Source organism: Nipponia nippon, unplaced genomic scaffold, assembly GCF_047370975.1.
Source record: "Nipponia nippon isolate SJK-2023a ecotype South Korea unplaced genomic scaffold, ASM4737097v1 scaffold_9, whole genome shotgun sequence".
Classification (NCBI taxonomy): domain Eukaryota; kingdom Metazoa; phylum Chordata; class Aves; order Pelecaniformes; family Threskiornithidae; genus Nipponia; species Nipponia nippon.
Genome location: NW_028262413.1, coordinates 23,810,678 through 23,825,642, shown reverse-complemented (window position 1 = coordinate 23,825,642; position 14,965 = coordinate 23,810,678). Strand labels below are relative to the sequence as shown.

The following is a 14,965-nucleotide window of genomic DNA, read 5'->3' as shown; positions in this document are numbered from 1 at the left end:
AGTGATTCACAGCCTTATCTGTAAGACCACACTGAAGTGAGGAGCTGTTATCTTCAATTTATGGGTAACTCAGGAAGACAGAGAGCCACCTTTTCAAACATCTCCAATTACTAGCCTGGCAGGTACTGGAGTTTAAAAAGAAAAGACCTCGAGACCTGAGCATTTCTGTAAGTTGTTTAGGCTCTTAAAAATCTGCATACATATGACTATGACAGGTTATGCAAACAGTTTTTAATGAAGCATGGCGCTGAAACTTGGCATTCTGCATACCAGGTTTGTGCTTGCACCACTTCACAGATCTTCACATCTTTATTTAAAGATCCTCTAAACTATTTTCTCTAAAGATCATGAGCTCCTGGTTCAATACACAGCTACCACTTAAAATACCCAAAACAGCACCATAAAAGCCTGACACAAAAGTATTACCAACCAGGACCTCATGACCTTTGGTTACTATCTCCATTTTAGCAAGGAGATGCACATGATGAATGGAAGAAGGTCTGCGGTGAGGAGAGATTGGGCTCACCAGGGGGATTCTTGCAAAGAAAGAATAATGCTCTAAATTCAGAGCCCGCAGCTTTGAGAGGCACACTGAAGCCCAGCCAGCTGGAAAACCAGCAGTGGTGGTCTGGCCCAGAGCAGTTCCCAAAACACAAACAGGTAACCAGCAGTCATGCAGCAACATGTCCACAGAGATTGTCTGGACACAAACACCAAACCATGAACACTGACTCCAGAAGTATGCTCCTGGGTAGGGCAAGTCTGGAAACTGAAAATTCAGCTGCTGCCTACATGCCTAGGCTGGCAGGCTAGATCAGCCCTCCTGATCCGTGCTCAAATTCCTCCAGTGGGACTATTCAAAGCACTTGATACAGGCCTAATGCTGCATCCACTGAAAGTAAGAGCTTTGGAAACAGAAGGCCAGGCCACATCCAGCAGGCCAGTGCCTGGAGATTTGATACTTTTGGCTACTGTTTATTTCAGAGTCTGCAAACAATTAGTCTGAATACACTCCTCCATGTCGTTGGGGCAGGCTTTGGTTTTCCTTGCACCCTTTTCTCACAAATTTGTGCCACAAGCAGTGTTTAGCGCACACACACACTTGAAATTACTGGTCTTGTTAAAACAGAAAGTGCAAAGAGGGCCCACCCCCAGCACAAGTGGTTCCCTTCATCTTGCTGTCCAACCTCAGCCCCTACTTATGCTTTTAGATATTGGAAGGAAGACAAATAAAAAGACAGGTAAATACAACTCTGGTGACTACTGCACCTCGGGCAGGTTTCCTTCCAAACCTTGTGTGCAGGGGGACAGAGCTCACCATGCAATGCTCCACTCAAGCACAAACTTGAAATGACAGGTTCACTGTCGGCAGGGCTGGTTGGCAGTGGCCCAGCAGCCCAAATCTGCCAGCATGTCTGAGAGAGGTCCCTGCATGAGCTGCTCACGGCTTCACCACTGGCTGGGCTAGTGGAGCTGGATGAGGAGGAGGTGTCAGCCCCTGGCCATGGGCCCTGTGGTCACAGCATTGAGGTGAGCAAGGGAAGGCGTCTAGGGAGAGGTTGTGCACTAGAAGCCATGAGTGGATCAGCCCCCCACATACCATACATAGTGTTTTTTAATTAGGAAACAGTTGCATTTTTTCTTTTTCCTCCTAAACTAGCATCCGGCTACCTAATAAGGTATGAATGCCATTTTTGGCAGAACAGATAGATCTATTCGGCGCTTCTCTCTTAAAACACTTCTTAATTTTATAGTATCTTAGATAGGCATAGAAAGAGGAAGACTATCTCAGCCTGCCTTATACCCATTCATGCTATCTTCCTCTGTAATCTTACTATCTCAGAACTTTAATTACCAACAAGACAACTGAATGCTGTCACCTGGGGCTGTAATTCATGCTGATTCACACTTGCTGGCCCAGAGGCTTTTTCTCCCTGCACCACACTCTCCTGAGGTTTATTTTTATCCTCAGTTATCCTAGTCTGAGGGCTCAAAGCTGATTTCTTCCTGTTGCGGAGAGAAATGGGACAATGTAGACAACATAGGATTAAGCCTGAGATAATTCAAGTAAATGTGAAAGAACACTTCACCTGATACCAAAAAATACAAAGTAATTGCAAACTGAGTTTGTGTTTCTGAAGCACCGCCCATAGCATTCTCCCACCTCCAGTGCATTTTATGGTGGCAGTATCAGGGACGGAGGGTCCAGGAACACCTCGAAAACCCTCACTGCAGGTCTGCTTAATGGATCTCGTTTCCTGTTTGTCCTCAGTTCAGAAATTCAAGGTCATCTTTCCTTATGAGCCTCAATATCAGCAAATGTGCAGTATATGGGTTGGCTGAAATTGCAACTACATCCTTAAAAGTTACATGATAGCCTCCCAGAACCTCCTACCTGATCAGGATTCACATGCAATAAATGCCATTCTCACATCCACTGATCTCGGCTTGCAAATATTTACTTGATACAATTTACTTCAGTTGGAGAGCAATTATCCTTATCTCTAAAAATGACCATGATAAACTCATCCACAACTGGTGATTTTTTTAAGTGGAAAAATACCTCCATTCTGAAACACAATGGTTTCAGCTAGACACAAATTGCTATTCAGCCTGCCAAAAGCAGAATGCAAATCATAAAACATTCACAACGAGGCTGCTTGCTACCTGAGTTACATTTATCCAAGAAACAGCACTCTACTGGCAGAGCATAGGGAAATGGAAAAAAATGGGAAAATCATAACAAAACTTGACAGTAAGATCTTTAAAGATGTTTTATTCAACCCTCTCCTGTTCAGGGCATTTTTTGGGATGAGGAAATAGGAAATATAGAAATTAAACTCCCTCTGTTGCTGCTCCTGCAGTAAGTGACAGAATAAGATCAATGTTTGGAAAAAGACTGTATAAAGAGAATAGTCTCCATCAATCTCATCCCTTCCCTTGGTGAAAGTATTTAATTCACACTTTCTCAGCTGAGTAATTACCTCTACTTTACGCTTACAGTTCCTTTAGGGATGCAGTAATTAGCATTTGCCACAGAAACTTCAATAGGTCTGTATGTTGCTGAAGAAAGTTGCTCTTTAGTCTATATTCAGGATCTATGACAAGTGCACTCATGGAGTAAAAGACAAATGTTTCCACAGCAGGGAGTGTACAGGCTGCACAGAGCACAAGGTGGCAGAAACCCCTGAGCAGCAGCAGCCGCCCCTGGCAAAGGCAGTAAAGCATCCACTGGGCTCACGCAGCCCTGCAGAGCTGGTGCTGCGCTTCCCACCTTGCAAATGGAGAAACAAGCTCCCCAAAGTCACCATTTTACCAGTGGGTTTGCAACAGGGCCCATTTCTGTGATGGCAGCAGCACCCGCATCCTCCCTGGATCCTATCCCGTGATCCCTATCCCATGAGTGCTGCTGCAGCCCCAGAGAGACACCAGTGAGGGCCTGGCCTCACACAGCACCCAGATAATCAGCAAAATGGCTGGTCCCGAAAAGCTCAGAGCAGCCAAAAAAGGAGAGGGGAAAAACGTCCCCAAAACAAATGGCAATTCACTGGAGTCCATGAGTGAAGATGCTAAATAGACCATCTTAGCTGGCTGATGAGAAATACAGTGCAATATTACATCTCATTGTATGTGCTTGTGTCTAACAACAGCAGCTTTTTAGATGCAGTTATTTCTGTCCCTGGGCCGGGCAGAGCTCAGCACACACCCCAGGGCAGCCTCACCAGAGACAGCGACCAACCCGTGTGTCAGCGAGAAGGGAAGCAGCGCGTGCCAGCCTCACAGAGTCGTACTGAAACACAGATGAAAAATGAAGCCCAAAAGGAGAAAGAGAATCAAAACACAAAATTAACCTTTCCTGAGCACCAAAGTACTCCATGTTGTTTCCACCATTAGATTACATATGAGCCATCAGAGATTTGGGAGATGAAAACTCAGCTACATGTAAAACCAAAGTGAGATACATAAGATATAAGTAATGAAGCCAAGATTTTAACCAAAGGCATCAGGGATCCAACCACTGCTGAGTTCTTTTGCCAGGATACAGCTAATAGGAAGAACAAATGCAATATCCATCTAACTTGGGCTTTTAGTGGCAGCAAATATTTCTGTGAAGCCTCCTATACTTTTCTAAACTCTGGAGAAAAAGAAAGAAAGAAAAAAAAAAAAATCTAGAATGTCCCTACAGTCACAAAAATGTATCTCTCAGTGACTTGGGAACATAAATAAATGTATGTTTCCAGAAAAAAAGCAGTTAAGAAGAAATGTTAATAACCATATTGATGGAAGGAAAAACCCAAAATAAAGAAAATCCATCCCCATACACAGACTGATGAGAAAAACAGGAAAATACAATTAAGTGCAAAAACTGCAAACAATCCCCTAAACAGCCCTCCTCTCTGAAGCAGCCACTGCTGGAAAGGCACAGCCACTTCCAGCCCCTTGGGCTGGTCACATCTTCACTGTGACCCTCTGCAATCACACAGCATTCACAGCGGCCAAAACACCCTCCCCGAGCTGTGAGCAATGGCCTCTGCACCCCCCACAGCACCCTGCTGAGAGCTGGTCGAACAAAATCTGTGCTCGCTGCTTCTGGGAGCCCATGGGCAGGACAGAACGCAGACGGTGGCCTGGGAGCACCTACTTGTTTTGGGACATGAGCGACTCTGTGCCTGCATGAGGGCTGGCTCACATTGCACCCCAAAGAGCTGGACAGGACCTGAACACTGCCTTGGGGCCACCCACGTGCAGCCCCCGAGGAAAAGCCCAACTGCACCCAGAGGTGCGGCACCACCCCACTGCAAGAGTGGCAGCCTCATTAGGAAACAGCGAAACGGCCTCACAGGTTTTAAAAATTAGGGGATTGATGTAAGTTTTCATCATGCTCCTGATTCTTGAGGGGAGAAAATAAGTTATTTGGCAATTCTGGTAGATTATGCCATTTTACAGTTAGAAATACACGTACAAAATTATGTTTTCATTCTATATCTGAAGGCAAAATTAATTTTTCTTTCAAGTCTGGCTAATATCTTCACTCACCCTCTATCACTGGCTCAGGAGTCACCAAAGAGACAGAAGATGTATGTGTTTTATTACTTCAAACATATGGATCTACTCACATGAGTCACAACCACATCAATTAAAACAACAAAACAAGTGAAAATACAGCAGTCCCTAGGCATGAGCGCTGGTGGTAGCCATGTCAAGGGAGATTCCTGATTTTTGGAGAAGGCTCTGTAGTTCCTTTACAGCCTGTACATATCTGCTTCCACCAACTATCCCTAATGGGAATGGTGGAGCAGATGGGGGGCAGGGGCTGCCTGGCCAGGCCCCACTTGCCAGTAGCTGTGGGGTGATGCACATGGTGCAGTGACACTGGCGCTCACTCCCAGCATGTGCAGCAACTCTGTGGGCCAAACAGAGCACCAGCAGCCTCGGAGCTGCACTGTCTACAAGCCAAACAGAGTGTGCTGTGCTCCAAGGGCTATTTATTTTCATTTCTACTTCTACAATATTTAAAGAAAATTACCTCTATCTCTCTCTCTCCCTCAGCTAAGGCAAAAATGGCATCCAGTCATTTCCAAGCCTGCTTCTGTAGGCTAGACAATGCATGCCTGACGTGACATCCATCACATTTTGCTCCTATCCAACAGGCATCCCGACCTAATCCAGACCTCAACCAGACCTGTCTCAGCCAAGCAGTTCCCAGGAATCACAGACTGGAAATCACCCAAGGAGACTCTAAAATGTAGTAGTTAGCTCTGCTGCTAAACACTTTCACTCCAATAGGCTTTTTTAAACCCTCTCATTGAAAATTTCAGGATGGTCCACCTATCCTTCCTTTTTGAGAGAAAAAAAAAGGCAATTTAATTTTAAATATATTGTTTTTAAGTTACATCAGAAAACAGGTTATTGCGTGTTAGTCCTAACTCAGACCCATGTGTTATGCACAGCCTTGATGCACAGCTCAGGTCAGATTTTGTGGTAGGCTGTAACAAATACAATGCAAGAGCTTTCTGCTTAAGCTGCATGGTAACACTAAGCAGCATAAAATCTGACTACAGATGAACTCAGTGTGCCATGTAGGCAGATGTTTTTTGCCACTTGCATTTGCACAGAGCAGATGAAGGTGTTATGGACAGATCCTCTTATTCAGGTTACATAAAGTGGAAGGCTGGAATCAGTTCACTACTCCCCTAGGATAATCAGCCAGTCACCCTGTTTGATTCATCTTTCACATAACAAAAGGAGCTAGACGTAAAATACAACAGGCATCCGCGAAGAGAAGGTAGCATAGAGGTAAGGCTTGGCGCATGTTAACTATCTATTAAATCACTTTTGAAAGTCCACGCTTCCTAATGGCATCCCTCTGGATGGTATGTGTGCTCAGCTAATGTCTTCTCATTTCAAGGCATTGCATTCAAACACTGCTGCCTGGTGTACTCCTACAATGCAGTGAGGTTCTTCAGGTAAGACTGGTTTCTAGAGCACTGCTTTAGTGAAATGAAGAATTCAAGGTCTGACTCAGATTATAGCTGCTATCACTAATTGTGAGGTCAACATTTACAATAAAAACATAAGTGGAAGTGAAAGAAAAAGAAAAAGGCTACCATCTGCATTCATGGACCTCATACATCTTTTGTGTGGTAAACAGTCATGAGGTGCTGTTTGTGTTGGGAGCTAGAGTCTCAGCTCCAAATCTGCTCTCCTCCTATCTCCCTTAAACTTCTTGAGAAGATGGACTAGGCACTTCAAGATGTTTAAGGGCTACCTAGATAACCCAGGAAGAAATATCTCTGTCTAGGGAGTAATCAGTGTTCTCTACTCAGACTGCAAGTATTATACATCTGAGTCTCATGAGAACATTTTGTGCCACATCTTGAAAAAGGAGATATTACTCTTGATTTGATGAAAAATGAATTGGAAATACGAGCTGTGTATGTGCTAATTTATAGCGATGAAGTTTGCATTCATTACAGTAATGAGCATTGCATAAAGCATATAATCAACATTCACTGCAGATATCAAGAGGAATCCAGAGGCACAGAGGAAATATGTACACTTGCCACAGTTGATCATAAACTTCCAGCCCCCAAAAAACACAAAGCAAGAGGCAGACCTTTTTCTCCCTACTAATCCTCAGGGGTATTTGAGTGTATCTATCAAGTTCTTGTATTAATGAGCTTAGACAGCCTTTCAACCATAGGATAAATACTACAACAAGTGCTGTAAATATTTTCGTAGTAGAAGCACAACTGTTCCACTTCCTCCCCAGCAAAAGACAAAAGCTACAAATGTGATTACATTCAGTTGGTAACTGGAGGATCCAAGCAGATAACTAATTAAATCCTTTTGTGTAGAGTAAGATGTTTCTCTAACATCGCATTAGAAATTAAATGCAAGTAATGGAAGGAAAAGGTCAGAGTTTAACAAATCATCATCTGAAATAAAGTTAAAATAGAAACCGAAAACACCATTGACAGTTTGCAAAATCAAATGTAGGCAATGGTGAAATGGTATCTATTATGTCAAATGAAACACAAACTATCTTCTGAACAAAGATAACTGGAGGTTTGCTTGATTTCATGCCCATGTGGAGCAGTAAGAAGAAAAGAACAGTGGATATGCACCAACGTTATTATGAGTAAATGTTCTCTAGACATCTACACTGGAAGTAGGTCTTACCTTCTGGTAACCTGGGGTTAGCATGAATAGAGTTGGGGTCCCCATCTTCCTCGGGATGGTAACGATAAAGCGTCTGTGACTGCTTTTGGGATGAATGACTCCGGTCTTCCTTTAGAGCAACAGGAGGAGAGGTTGTTGCACTGAACTTGACCTTGGGGAAGGCATTTCCCTCATGCGTTTCATAGGAAGATTTTGACCAACTCGGCTCTGTTAAATTCACTTCTTTCAAGCCTAGATACATGCTGTTCCCTAGGTCTTCTTTTCTGGCATGCTTTTTCATTTTAGAGTGGGGGGCTCTTTCTTGCTCATGCCTCTCTTTGTCCCCTTGCTTCCCCTTTGGTCTCGTCTCCAATTCCTCCAGGTGCTTGGCTGTCTCAGTGGTGGCTGTTGTGTGCTCCGGAGGAGCACTGGTGGTTACTGGTGCTTCCTTATGCGTCACCTGCTGGACGGATGCTGCAGTGGTGCGGGGCACCCTCTTTCGCTCACTTCCTTCTGTGGCACTGCGAACTTCAGAGGGGACCTTAGGCACTGGTGTGGTGAGTGCCACAGCTGTTTCCTCGGTGTACGGATCAGTTGGAGCCAAAGCTGAAGGAGCGATGCTGGCTGGTAGGTAGTCATAATCCTCGCTTTGCTCTTGGCTGATGCTCTCTTGCTCTAGGTGGGAAGAGTAACTCCTGTATTTTTTTGGAGACTCCACCTGGGTGTTGTCTCCTTCTGGTGCCTCCTGGTCGTAGCTGTATGGATCGTCATAGTGCCTCTCTGGTTCACTGTCTTCAGCATCTATTGGACTTGCAGTGTTTAAGGCAAACGTGTTACAGTCTGGAAGCTGGTAGCACATCAGCTCACCACCAGCGTTTGGGCAATGGCAAACCTTGCAGGGGGGCATGTGGAAGGTATGCCCTGCTACATACTTCTGGCCCTCGTGGAGGCAACCTATTCTCCCACACTGAGGACACCCGTCAGCTGGCACCACCGCATCAATGCAGTTTGGGGGCAGCTCTGGGCACAGCATGAACTGGCAGCTGATCTTGCCTCCTCCCTTGGGGCATGAGCACTCAGTGCTTCCAAAGTCCACAAAGTAAGACTGCCCTTCAGGCACTTTGCCATTGATAAAGCCCACGTTGACGCAGTCGTAGTACTGGTAGCCTTCGCACGTGCAGCCATGCTGCAGACATGTGGCACAGCACTCGCCAGGCTCCAGCATGTCCTCGATGCAGTTGTCCAAGGGCTGGCACTCTGTGCCTGTGCAGTCCCTCTGTGCACGGGAAATGCCAGTCCACAGGAGCACAAGGAGGATGGCATTCAAACAACTCTGCTGCCAGCTCTGGTACCTATCCATAGTCTTCCCAAACAAATATAGCTCCCGTCCAAACTTGTGCATTTAATGTGTTTTTTTTTCCTAGAAGGCTGTAGATTCAGCTCCGAATCTGGAGTGTTTTCCCAAGTTACCTTTTCTCATAGATCCTAGAGTTATGAAAGAAAACTCTGTTAAAGACTACACTCAGCACATATCCTGTTAAACATTAGAGGTCTTTAAAAGTTGGGACAAAATCCAACATCTGGAAACTTAAGTACAAAATTAATCATAACGTCTTCCAAGCATTGTAGGCACTAAGTTTGGACTTGCATGCTCCCCCCCCCCCCCCATTTTGAAAAAGAAAGAAAGAAAAAGAAAGAAAGAAAGAAAAAGAAAGAAAGAAAAAGAAAGAAAGAAAAAGAAAGAAAGAAAGATTGTGACTGTTCTCTTTTGAATCTGTTCATAAAACATATATGCATTTCAATAAAAAGAAGGCCTTAACCCTTCAATGCCTTTTTGTTAATCTTTGTAGCTAAAAATAGGAAGATTTTTTGGCAGATAGTAAGTAAACACACAGTTCTTACTCTGCAGATGTAAGTTTAAGATAATTATTCTGTATGTTTTAATTACTAAGACCCAAATCTTAAAGATCTTTCTTAGACAAAACTTAGCCTTGAGACGTGAGAATTTGTCTGTAGACACATTAACTCAAAATAAGAGGAAGTTTTTTTGGCCTCCTTCCCCCACTTAGCAATCTTTTGTACTTCAGTCTTCGGCATTAACAGGGGTTTTTTTGCCTCAGCAGTGCTGAAATAGAACTTCTTTGTATACTGCGGTTACTGTGTGGTTAAACATCATATTAGCTATCCTGTAATACATATTAGAGGCCGGATCCTCAGCTCACAGAAGTTGGCACAGCTTCACAGCAGGCCTGTAACACACAGAGCTTCACTGAGTTACAACTGTATATGCAGTGGATGCTACACCAACTGAGGATATGCCACCAGTGGCAACCACTTCTTTTATTTTTGACAACACCAGTAATACTTTATAGTGAATTACTACATTATGAACAGTATATATATATATAGTATATAACAGTATATATATAAAAAAATGAATTGGCATATTAACACTTTGTTAAAATGGGTTGGGGAAAAGAAAGTTGTCTGCTTTTTAATTACTAAACCCTTTGACCATAGAAAAGTTTACGAGTTAAAGTAAATCAGCTGTTGTCTTTTATATCAAAAGCATGCTCAAAAAGCTACATAACTAACATGGAAAAGTAGTTAAAACAGGAAAAAGGTTTCCTATAGAATTTCATAGAATTAGCAATCTGATTATTTTTCCAGAACCCCTCCCATCATCAAAAAAAAAAAAAAAAAAGACCCTAAAACATTTATCTAGCGGGTAAAATGTAGTCACATCACCAAGAACAATAAACCACACACGCAACAGGAATCCTGCCAGAAAATCCATTCAGAAAGATTACTTCTCCCATTCAAACTGGACTTCCAACAAGTCTGCTTCGGCACTGCTGGAAAGCAGCCAGGCCGTGGGGAAAGCGTGCCTGTTCTGATAAGATACAGACAAACTGTGCTAAGAATTTCCACAGTTCTGCCCTGGAATTTGAACTACTTCAGTACGTTGTACAGAGATATAATTCTTACAAATGTAGGTTTTCTACTAATAATTTGAGTATATTAGTCGAGTGTGCTAAAGGATACTGATCGAAGGAAGAATAAAATTGTCAGAAAGTATAATAATGGCTTGGAAGAATCTCAGTTTTTCAGAACTGCTCTCAAAACTAGGATATTTCATATGAAGGAAAATTTTCAATATTTGGTGCTGAAATTAATTCTTCAGAATCCAGCCTGGGAATTAATAATTTATCCTACTTTCAGCAACTTTTCCAGGTAATCCAAATTCGTAATTATTACATAGCTTTAGCTGGTGAATAATTAATGGAAGGACAATTAAAGATAAGCTTCTTCTGTAAGGGTCCCACAGCAGGATTTTGTCACCATCCCCTCCCATTGGTATCTCCCGGCTTTAATGCTTCGGTGCACGCAAGTCCCTTGGTCAAACTGTGCTTGACAGAGCACTGCTGGCGGCAGCTGAGCAGAGCTCTGCCCTGTCCTGCACCTCCCTCTCCCACATTAGTGCTTCCCAGGCTCAGAAAGCCCCGGGACTCTGATGCAGGCCATTTGGCTGTCACAGCCCCAGGTTTGGCCAGCCTCTACATACACGATGGTAGGGCACAGGATTGCCTTGGTAATCAGCACCTGTGGGCCACATAAAGGGCAAGCTTGTGTGCATCACCTACTTTATATCCAAGCAGCAACTGCTCACAGTCAACTACTGCTGTCCTGGTGCAGCACAGCCCATCAGGTAAATGTGACAATGGGAGCAGGACACCCCTGTGAATGGTGCTTGCCTGCCCTGCTTGTATGTTCAGGTTTCCCAAAAGCAGCACTCACTTCTCAGGCATAAACTTGAACTCCCAACAAGAAACCCCCAAATTACCTCGTATCCGGAAACAAAAAGCAGAAAGCCAGTCATAATTTATATCTAGCATGCCTAGAAGTTCAAGCACAGCTGAGGGTTTATCATGGGACAGTCCTGTTTTCGTGAAAGGAGGTGCTTGACTGCCCTCCCCTGTACCTCCTCCCCTCCTCATCTGCACCCCCCTTCTGTTCAAGGGTTGGTTTGCTTTTCCAGGTCACCTCCAGTTTTTCCTCTGTTCCTCTCCTTGCTCCCTTGCCTCTCGTCCACAGAGAGGCCCAGAGAGCTCGTGGCCCCTCTCCTGCAGCAAGCCCTGTCCCTGCTCCCCGCCTCTCACACTTTCTGTTCAATGCCTTATTCAGTCCCTTTGTACCCCTTCTCTTCTGATCATTTCCACATCCCTCAACATTTGGTTTCTCAAGCTACCAGCCTCAAACTGATAAGGCTGAAATCCTTATAAACCCTTTTTCTGTCAATAACACCATAATCTTCCCTATCCTCAGGTTCACTTTCCTTCATCAGAGGCTCCTTGTTTCTGGTGTAATGATTCCAAAAAAAGTATCTCTTTTTATTCCTTTAAACCATTGCATTTTCCTTGTGCTTTCTCCATCTGTTCCACACCCATCGCTCCCCCCTCCCAACCCATAAACTTGCATATCAAAGAAACAGTCTCTACTTCAGGCACAGAGAAAAACAGCTTTGAGTGAAGTGCACAGACACAACCATTGAGCCCCACTGAGAAAATGCATCCCTCCAAAGAGACTGTGTGTGCTCCTGCCAGCCCACGCAGCTGATGTGCAACTGCCTCTGGATCTAAGCCCTTCCCCAATGCTGAAACGACGCTCTGGAGACAGCAGCTAATTACCTGGTAATGGCATCAAAAGCTGGAGCTATGAAATAAAGGTGTCTGTACCAAGAGGGTAAAAAAATGCACTGCTCTGGAGGATATGGGAGTTTAATACCAGTAGACATTATTGCAATAATTTGTTTCCATTAACTATTTTAATGCTTTCTTTAATGTCCTTTTACACAACTGGGACAATACGCAAGGGCTTCACCTAAATGAAAATCAGGTCTTTTCACTCTCAACTCTGTCCTTCACCCACTCTTATCAATGTCATTGACTTTCAATGCTCACTTGGGTGGGATGTCACAACAAATTAAGCCCTGCACACCTAAAATAAAGGTCTTTCAAAGTCTCCGTTGAAAGCTTTACAGAGCTCTACAGCAAGATAACCCAAGTGTCACCCCAGTCCTCATGCATTGCTTCATGACCCAGAAGGCTTCAATTTATGTCCTTTGTGCAGTTTCCTAACCTGCTGTGCTGTGTACCCTGCTCTCCTTTGGTTCAAGTGCTAACCCTGTTGGCTTTAGTGGGGTCCTGCTGGGCCACTATTAAAGCAGCTGTTGCCAGTCCTGTGCACACACTACATCCTGAGAAAGCATGAGTGCCCATGCAAGGGAGGGCCAATGCTCTGGATTGGGACTAAAAGTCCCTCAAAGTCAACAGAAGCAAACGCATGAGGTAAATCAGCAGTAAATAGAGGATGGTTAGACCACAAAGGAGTTCCTTATTCCTCAATTCCTTCTTTAAAAACGATTCCTAGGAAAGGCAAAGCAAAGACACCTTATGGAAAACCAGCTTAAAAAAGTAACAGCTCAAATGAAGATGAACTACAGGCACACATCTTCATGGAAAAGGAAATGAGAATGCTTCATATTGCAGATGAAACCAGTATCTGTGTGACAGGACATCCAAAGCTAACAGCAGCAACCATCAAAATTGTAACTAGCACTGGCTGAAAAACATGATATTCCTGTCTCCTGGCAGGGAAAGTGGGTAGAACAAAACAAGATTGCAAAATGCTTACTTCAATTCAATTTGAGGCCAAAAAGTTATAAATTCTGACATTTTTGCAAAACAATATACTCAGAGTGATTTACTTCAATCAAAGCCATAACAAAGTCGAAAGGAAGAATGTTGACTTGATTAAAACAGTTCAGCTGTATTACTTGAAAATGTTGATGAAAGCAGTGTGTTCCCACAGAAGATCTAGACATTTTAAATGTGTAACTTCTTTAAATTAAGAGAAGTATTTTATTGGGAGATTCTTTTTCCAGATGGTTTCATTTCAGTGCTGAACCAGAAAGCTTACTCTAGGTAAGTAGAGCTGACAGGAGGCACCTTCCTTAAAAGACTTCACACAAACACCATCTTTCTATGTGAAGGTTGCCCCAGAGATGGCAGAACAACTGCAGAAGGTGTGCACATGTAGAAGAGATACTGCAGGATCAAGAGCATTCTTTCAAATGTTGACTGAATAAAAAGAGGCAGTCATTTATAAACAAAAAGCAATAAATAGAATAAATTCAGCCCACCACAGAGGACAACACCTGCATGAGAACCCACTGACTTCCAGCTTTAAAGATGCACCTGTGATTTAACCAGCTGCAGATCCCTGAAAACAGGTTTAGATAGAACAATTTTCTCTGTCCTGCCTCTCAGTTCCTCACTAAATTGCCCTTTTCAAGGATGGTAAAAATAGAAATGCTGTTTTGATACACATCTCCTTTTGAACAGTGTACAGGGCCAGATGCAAGCCTGATGTGAAAGCAGAAGGTGGCAGACATCTGTGTGATCCCTCCTGTGCCATGTACTGGGAGCACACTCCCTGCTGGGTGCAGCTGTGGGGTTAGCCATGTAGTTTGTCCATTAATCTACACCCAGGTTTCATGCTACAAAGAAAGGAGTCTGTCTATGCACTAAGCTGTGGGAAAGCAAATGCAGCAGTGGCACTCACCACCTGTGCCCAAAACAAGTTCATCAACCCACAGAGGTGCCATGAATGGTTCTCCTGGTCTCCCGGTGCTACCCAGTCCAAACTGGCTCTCCAGGCTCAGGCTGTACATGACCAGGGACCAACCACAGCCCTTGTCTGTGATGTTGAATCTCTTCTCTATCACATTGGTGAAAGCATTGCAAAAAGCACAGTAGTAGGCTGAAGCGCATGTGCACACCCAGACGGAACAACAAGGCTAATGTATTTCACCAGTGTCTGTGTTTTAGCACCTCTCCCCAGCCAGAACTCTCTGGTCTGCTGCAGCTGCCAGCAGCTCTTAAATGGCTGCGGTCATAGTTTAGACTAAGGGAGGAAGAAGGGAGGGGACGGAAGGAAATATCAATTTTTAAAACAATGCCTTTTAAATGCAAGAGAAAATGGAAATTTGTGACAGATCTTTCTTGTATGAAAAACAGAAAAAAACCCTAAGCCCAGTAACTCCTGATTTGGCTGTGCCAGCCAGTGGATTAGCTCTTCCTTTCACACCCTCTCAATCCGGAAACTTGTGATCTCATCAAGCGCTGGAAGGGATTGCTGCTGGCTGCTCCCAGCCCATCTCGCTAGCAGAGGTAACTAAAGTGCTATTCACCAGACAGATGAATGAAAAGTGAATAAGGGTTTCCTTTACTGCTCTTATGAA

The 14,965-nt window shown here is 43.9% G+C and overlaps 1 protein-coding gene across 6 annotated transcripts in view; it reads right to left on the bottom strand.

The window, feature by feature from the left end:
* Nucleotides 1-14,965, bottom strand: part of FBLN2 (fibulin 2) — a 108,852-nt gene that overhangs the window by 71,457 nt on the left and 22,430 nt on the right. For all 6 annotated transcript variants that reach the window (XM_087744728.1, XM_087744727.1, XM_087744726.1 and 3 more), the window contains one exon: nt 7,684-9,147. In XM_087744728.1, coding sequence (XP_087600854.1) covers nt 7,684-9,064 — 1,381 coding nt within the window. In that variant the 5' untranslated portion in view covers nt 9,065-9,147. The remainder of the gene's footprint in view (nt 1-7,683; nt 9,148-14,965) is intronic.